This window comes from Scomber scombrus, chromosome 19, assembly GCF_963691925.1.
Source record: "Scomber scombrus chromosome 19, fScoSco1.1, whole genome shotgun sequence".
Taxonomy (NCBI): domain Eukaryota; kingdom Metazoa; phylum Chordata; class Actinopteri; order Scombriformes; family Scombridae; genus Scomber; species Scomber scombrus.
The window spans coordinates 3,898,325-3,906,391 of record NC_084988.1 but is presented as its reverse complement, the minus strand read 5'-3'; the positions used below and the strand labels follow the sequence as shown (position 1 = coordinate 3,906,391).

Here is an 8,067-nt window from a genome sequence, read left to right as displayed (position 1 = left end):
GTGTATGTCTATTAGTTCTTGCAACATGTTTCTAAGCTCGTAGCTCTTTAACCCGCATTAAAAACAAATCTGGCGCCTGTCTGACTGACGTAATAATAACAATCTTGCGAAAGTGATGTAGCAACAACATCTGGACACAAGTGGTCAGCTCGAGATGCATAATAGAGACAGATGTGAACAGCAATGTGTCTCTGCTGCCAGTGTTGTAGTACTTTAATTTAATACTTTATAGAAGCTGTACTACTATAATACTGGAGATCTTCTAATCAGATAATTTCAAGATTGGTAAGCAGATTTAATATTTCTCAGTCTTGCAAAGCACCGATACGAAAGTACATGTAGTTAAATATTCTGCATGTCTGAAAGTTGAATGGTTTTGCATTAAAAAATAACAAGAATCTGAGTTTTTCATTTATTTTTTAACACACATCAACACAGTTTATTTACAATATATTTATAGTAAAACACAACAATATGTCATGTATAAACGTAGAAAATGTTGCCGTCAGTCATCATCATAATGTCTTCTTCTCTTCTCGTCTTTGAGCGATGAAAACAGAGCAGCACCCAACATTGCGAAGGCGGCTACACCTACGCCTACTGCAGCGACGCCAGCCACCGCAGCCGCTGTTTTAACCTGTAAAACACAAGTGAGTGACAGACTCAGTGTCAAAAATGTGCCTCTGAAAACATTTAACATTTCATAACAGCATAACAGAAAGTGTGTATTGTGTGCAAGTCAGTATCTTGAGGAATTACTTCCATATTGGATAATGTTGCACCTCAAGGTTTATGTCTGATGGTTCAGTGCCAGTGCAGAAAGTAGTTTGCCTTTAATGTAATGAGGCAAAAAGGAAAGGTGTGTGTAGAGCATAACCAAAGCCTGCAATAATTTTCACCTTTATGTTACCTATAATGACAATCTAGTTTAGTGCTTTATTTGTCAAACGTTAACCTATACAACCATAGTTCATTTAATAAATAACTACAATCTCGAGGTCAAGAATTTTAAAGCGCTGGCATTTCCCGGAGTAGTAAAATATGTATCTACTGATCACTGTCTGGTGACGGTTAAGAGTTGCGTTGAGACAGTTTGACATTTGCTGAGGAGGCTAATTTGCATTTGAGGTCTTCTTCTTATGTGTGTTAATTAGTGAATTGTTTTAATTAAGGTCTTATAAAGTTAGGCATTTTGTGAAATTCAGCCAAATAATAAAAACACAATGTATCAGTTTTACAGTTTTAACTATTTAACTGTAAGGATTAAACAAACTAGAAAAGGAGTGTTCATTAGTGAGCTTTAGAGCTGTTGGATTTTATTACCCATAGATGGATTCAGACTAGCTGTTTCTCCCTGTTTCTAAGTTAAGCAAAGCTAACTGGCTACTTGTGGTAACTTCATAGTCAATTGATTTTCTTATATTTATGAGAAAGCAAAAAAAAAGAGTATCTCCCAAAAATGGACACGTGTTTTTTTGACTGACAGAAAACAGCTGCACCCACAGATTGTAAGAATGCACATAAAGCAGCAAAACAAAACCCAATAAAGTTCTGATTTCAGCACTGTTAAAACTGAGAGAAATTCAGCTATCGTCAATAATACATCTTCTGATTCAGCAGCACGGCTTCAAAATGTTTTTTTTTGCATTTTGGATAATTATGCATATAGCTACAACACAGTGAAGGTGACAGATGTGCTAAGTGGGTTGATAAAACAACCCACTTTTTTTGAAACTTGTAAATCAGCTTGTTAATCATCTTGTGTTGTTGTAAGAAATACGGGCAATCACAATATATTCAGTGCCACATCTGCTTCTTATCAGCTGTTATAGATTGTGTGAGATCTGTGTATTGTTACGATGAACGAGACGCTCGTGTGATAAACTCATCCAGCATCCAGGTGCAGACACACGACAGGCTGTGAATCACTTTGATAAAGGGATTTCCCACTGAAACATCAAGAAAATATGCTACTACATTTACATCTGCTTGTGATTTTTAGTTATGATTAGTGGACATGGCTGAATAGCTTTTTTTTTAAGTCTCACTGTGTCTGCAGGACAAGAAAATATTTTAAGAGTTTAGATGTTTCTCAGTTTGACCTTTGGTAGTAAGCCACAAGAAACCACAGGTGCCACTGAATTCATCAGGCCTGGATTTTTTGGGAAGTGATTCATCATGTTTTTTGTGCTTGGCATGCGCTTGAATGTGCATGGATATATCTGAGAGGTTTCCATGTCAAGTAAAGAACAAGAAAAAGACACGTAATCCTACTACTGATTGTTTAAATAGCCGGGCCAATAAGCCAAATAACTGGCCACTGGGCTCATTGGGAGGGGGGGGCCTTTACCCTCCTGTTGTCCTCGAGTCAAGGAAGGAAAGGAGGGAGGGAGGAAGGAAGGGAGAAAGGAAGGAGGAAGGAAGGAAGGGAGAAAGGAAGAAGGAAGTAAGGAAGGAAGGAGGGAGGAAGAAAAGAAAAGAGGAAGGAAGGAAAGAAGGACAGAGGAAAGAAGGAAGGGGGGAAGGTAGGAGGGAAGAAGGAAAGAGAGTCGGAGGGAAGGAAAGAAGGAGGGAGGGAGGAAGGAAGGAAGGAGGGAAGGAAAGGAGGAGGGAGGGAGGAAGGAAGGACAGAAGGAAGGAAGAAAAGAGGATGGAAGGAAAGAAAGAGAGAAGGAAGGAGGGAGGGAGGACAGACGGAAGGAAGGAAGGGAAGGAGGAAAGAAGGCACACTCAAAACAGACGGGGTCAATTTGACCCGGGAGGACGACACAAATTTTAAAGAGACAGGAGCTGAAACTGTTTCAGAAAGAGGCTGAACTGAAGGGTTGCATTAAAGGCTGGTATAAGATACATAAGGATAACTGTAACTCTGGCCCAAGAAAATAATAGTTATTATAATAATAAACTTTATTTCTATTGCACCTTTCTAAACCGAAGTTACAAGGTGCTTCAACAGTAGTATAAAAGCCACAGGACACCTACCTGACGAGACTCTGACTTGCCGTATCGTAGCTCCGTGACGAAATGCTCACAGTTGTGATTGACCACGTTGTAGGGCAGATGCTCACCCACCATCCTGCACGCTTCCCTCACGATGGTGCGGCGGTCACGAGGCTCGTACTCGTCATCCATGAGGTTGTTGACCTCGTAACTGTCAGATTTAACCACGTCCCATATCTTCTGACGCCTCACCTCCGCTACGGTGCTGTCCAGGCAAACCGCTAGGTTAGCGAAAGGTGATGAATAATTATCTGCGTCTGCGTTGTAGAGGAGAAAGACAGGAAATGAATCTTTGTTTGCATTTAATCAACAAAAAAAACCCAAAAATGAACAAAAGCAGCAAACAGAAAGTTAAAGATGGCCGTTTAAGGTAAATATTGTAAAGAAAACAGTTCACTCACTTGGAGGAATTAAATGAACAACTTCATTTCCTCCGATGTAGATAGCCCAGTGCTGGAATGAGTTCCGGAAAATTTCAATCAGGTCCCCTGGCTTTACCTCATCGTCAAACTACAATGATGAGAAAATGGTAAATAGACAGTAAAATAAAACAGTAAAACAAGAATAATAATCAGTCTAATGGTGAAGATTAAATGTTAATCTATACTTGTTATGCATGTCCACTGCAGCAGACATTACACTAAAACAATAAACGTATCACAACATGAATCATAAAACAAGCAGGGCATGAACAGTGGAAAATGTTCCTGCATTACAGCTTCTGCATTACAATACTATAACACTGTCTGACTTAAAATGAAGGAAAAAATGATCAAATGTAATGCAGCAGTCGCCTTCTGTATTCAAACCTGCTTTTTCCTGGTACCTACATTAACCACAATGCAACTCAACCCTACAGATTTGGGTGTGCTAAGCTAATAGTGGCTAATGTAGTCTTGAGTTGCCACACTCATGCAGAGATGAGTAGCAGCTATGGTAACCTCACTTTGTTCTAACTCCACATCCCCAGATTGTTCTTATCTTAAAACCTGTAGTCTTCAGACCCAGTTGACTCAACTGACGTCACTTTTCTCACAGCTCCCTCTGGAGCCACAAAAGGTTATAAGCAACTTTTTTTTTCACATATGGAGCAGTACTTCCCCTTTGAACAGACTCTGATGTGATGATTTTCCCCTTTATAATTCTCGTACTTGTATCATCGCTTGATTCTGTTTATTCTTGTTGTCTATATTCTACTTACAGGGATCCTCAAACGGCGGACTCCGGGCCGGATCGGGACCGCGGGACAACTATCTGCGGACCCTGGTCTAATCTTAAAATAAGAAAAATCTTGCATAAAATATTATTATTATTAAATGCAAGTGTTCGTGCGAGACTGAATTATCCGTTTTATCGATGGTATGGATGTGTGACTCGAGTCCTTCACCGTGTGTATTTTGGTCTCCATGCCAACAATGCGCTGATAGGCTGTGACGTGTTGCGCAAGCGCAGTTGCAGCGCGAGCCACATTTTTACTGCAGCACTACATTTCTTTCCTCCTTTCTTGTGTCCTTTGTGCCTTTATTTTAAAAGAAAAGTGTTGATATTTGTTTTGGATTATTTGCGGGGGATGTGAATGTATTTTGTTTTGTTTTGTTTTATATAATTATTTATTTGAATTTATGTTAAAACGAAAAATAAGTTTTGTTTTTGAGTATTTATTTGATTTTTTTGTTTTTATGAAAATGACATTTTCTAGTATATTATTTTTGTTGTTTTTATGAAAAGGACATTTTGTTTTGTTGTTAAAATTAAAAATACATTTTATAGTTGAGTCATATATTCTATTTTTCTACTATACACCACTGTATTGTTAAATTGTTGTGGCTTGACCTACTAATAAACGGACCTGACTCATTGAAAAAAAAAAAAACTGTGGACCTTTAAGATTTGTATTTGAGGAACACTGTTCTACTAAATTTCTTTAAGAAGTTTCCTTTTTTGATCTATGTTTTTCTAATTAATCTAATCTTTACGCATCGGATCTGCAGCCTGTATAACTAACATCAAATGTGCTGCAGAAGTATAAGATTATCAAGCTGTTTAACAAAGTAAAAAACACTCATATATACAAGTTTAACAAACAGCAGTGCACAATCAATCATCAGTGAAGGAAGAACTCACCAGTGTGGGCGCCATGTCTTCAGCTCTGCATCTACTGAACAACAGAGGTGAGTTGCAGCCTATTTATTGCTGCTGGAATCGAAACTTACGGGAGTCTACGTTTGGGAAGCAAAAGTGCTCACAACAACGAAAGGTGACAAACACATAAACGAAAACGGAGATTAGATAAAGACATAAACCGGTTGTGCAGCATGAGTCTGCAAATCATTGACGTACAGTATGTTGAACTGCCAGGTGATGCAACAAGGCTGCAAAGGCTAAGTTTCATTTCCTGTGAAATGTATTGATACTGTACATTAGGCATATCTGGGGTTAGAGTGTAAGGTGCTCTGTCTATTTTCCACTTTGCTGCTGCAATAATGTAAATGTCCCTACTTTAGGATAAATAAGGGGATATCTTATCTTAAAGCCTCTTCATGCTTTAAAGCAATAAGTTGAACCTTCACATACTGTTCAGGGTCAAATTTGACCTTTTTAGGAGCTGAAAAAACACCTGATACACATTTCTATTAGCTGGACTTTTCCTAATGTGATCCACAGTATAGATAAAAAGGAATAAAATGCATCTTTTTAAAAATGTTGTGCAGCTGATACACATTTTTATATATGCAAATATACAAATTTATCTGTGTTTATTTGAAAATCATAATAATAATAATAATTTGATCAGAAAATAGTGATTATGAATGTCTTTTCCCCCCCATAAGATTAATCAAACAGAAAGACTAATTAAACATGTTTTAATGATTAACAGGGAATTTATGAATGTGTTATTGGTATATAGACTATGAGTCAAAATATGAACAGTATGTAAGGGTTAAAGAAGAATAGTTATTGTCTTATTTTAAGGTTTTCAGACCCTTCTGAACGACTAAACTGAGCCGAATTAATGAATTCATACAAAAAAGCCCATGAAGCTTAAAACCAGTCTACTCCACAGTTTCAATTCACACACATCAGATAATTAATCCGTGTATCGATTTTAATTAAGAGACAACACACACAATTGAACACAGAGGATAATCAGTAGCCTGTACATATAACACAAATATGTATCTTTCAGCTTATTATGGAGGCAGGAACCTTAACCCCTGTGGCCCTTCGGCTGATACAGAGAGTCAGAGATGGACGGGTTAGTTAATGAAACGTCCCTCTGGAGTAAATTAGTTTGTCAGTGAGATGGCTCACAATGAAATACTCAAGGGCAAACAAAGGTATCGCTGCTCTGTTAGTCTAAATGTAGAGAGAAAATCAGCTTTTATTGGATGTGACTGTTAACCAAGTGAGGTGGTTCAGAGGGGAGAATAAAAGTACTTTCTCTGTGAATGCTTATCATGGTTTAAACAGTTCATGTGATAAAACATTGACTTGCAGCAGGGTTATCTGTCAATATGAGAGATTTTATGGGTGTTATAACATTTGTTTTCCTTTCCTGACACACTAGGAAATAGAAACTTAACTCGTCTTCCTGTGTGGCCATCGTATCCATCACATGGTACTAGTGATTTTCCAAATGTTAAATGACCACTGTGGCTTCTTTAACATGGCTGGCAAGCTCTACAATGCAGGTATGTTGTCATATGTCAGCTTTTTTTTGTGTTATCATTGTTTATAATATAATGCTGAACAAGAGTGTTTTGGTCATTTGAAAACCTGCTTTGCTGCCTTTAAAATAGACTCTGATTTGGTTTGTTTTTGTTGAGCTCTGGTGCAGCAGCAACGGACAGACCCACCACAGGATCCTGTAACAGTATATATGTGATTTCAGCATTAAATTTAAATTGAAACTACAGTTAAAACCTATCTGCTAATCTTGGAAACAGTCTAGAAAGTGATCAGTCAGTAACGGTAACTATGCCCCATGTAATATTACAATACACAACCTTTTCTTTTTCATCCTGTTTCTGCCAGTCTGTGATTATTTAGAGATATTTTTTATTTGGATTCCCATTATTTTGTCCAAAGTGGCTAATAGTATTCCTGGAGTCCACACAATAATGGCAACAATTAAACAAAAACCACAAAAAACACAAAATTTAAAATCACGTTTATCATTAAAAAAGACATTCAAATACATACATCAGAAAATAAGTGAAATTGCTCTACAGGTGAGATGCTTTAGTGACTTTTTATGGTCCAGTTGCACTTTTACAACTCACAATATCATGCTTATAATTGATTATTTCTTTATAAAAAGATATTTCTTGGGGCCATGTAGCGCTGGCAGATCATCAAATGTGTCCAATCTATTTATCTACTAATCTGTAACTTCATATCCAGTCATGTGTAGCACCAATCTTGTACTTGCTTATGCACCTTTAAGAGCCGCTTGCACATTTGTAGCAGTGGCAGGTGAATTTTAGGAATATAAACCAGGAAGGGGAAGGAAAAAAAGCCCCCAGTTTCTTTCTTATTAGCAGGAAAGCGTCCAAACTGGGACACCTGTAGTTAAATTTCTCCCTAGTTACTCAATAAGAGCTTAAGACAGGAAGCCCTCAATCAGAGCAGCACAGGGATCCTACCAGCCTTTTAGCTGTGCAGGATGTTTGGAGAAATTCCCCCCACTCAGATCAGTGCTGCTGTACTTTTTATTAAATACAGCTGTATTACAGTCCTGCAACTCCGGCCAAGAATCTTTTTTTTTTTTTCCCCTTTCCTTCTTTTTTCCTTTCTTTCCTCCTGTATTTTCTCTTCACTGTTCTGCTCTCTCCTGGTTGTCTTCACCTCATTGACAGCGGACAGAAGCCAGAGGAGGGATTTGACACCAAACATTCATCTCTCTTCCTGTCTGTCAACGCTGCTTTTTTACCACAGCACCTGTTGAACCGCCTGCCTTATATGCCGTCACCTGCCCACTGCTTCACCCAGACTCTCAATATCATACAATGAGTTTTCTCTTCTTTTCTCTCTCTCTTTCCTGTTTTTTTCATTTCTTACTCACTT

General features: G+C 38.0%; 1 protein-coding gene across 1 annotated transcript; it reads right to left on the bottom strand.

The window, feature by feature from the left end:
- Window positions 1–482: 482 nt before the first annotated feature.
- LOC134000907 (phospholipase A and acyltransferase 4-like) lies at window positions 483–5,267 on the bottom strand. Its single transcript, XM_062440417.1, has 4 exons — window positions 5,125–5,267; window positions 3,402–3,510; window positions 2,983–3,257; window positions 483–637 (listed from the first exon to the last, which is right to left on the bottom strand). Exons 1-4 carry the CDS (start codon window positions 5,137–5,139, stop codon window positions 506–508), a joined length of 531 nt encoding a protein of 176 aa, XP_062296401.1. The 5' UTR covers window positions 5,140–5,267; the 3' UTR covers window positions 483–505.
- Between the last annotated feature and the right edge of the window lie 2,800 nt (window positions 5,268–8,067).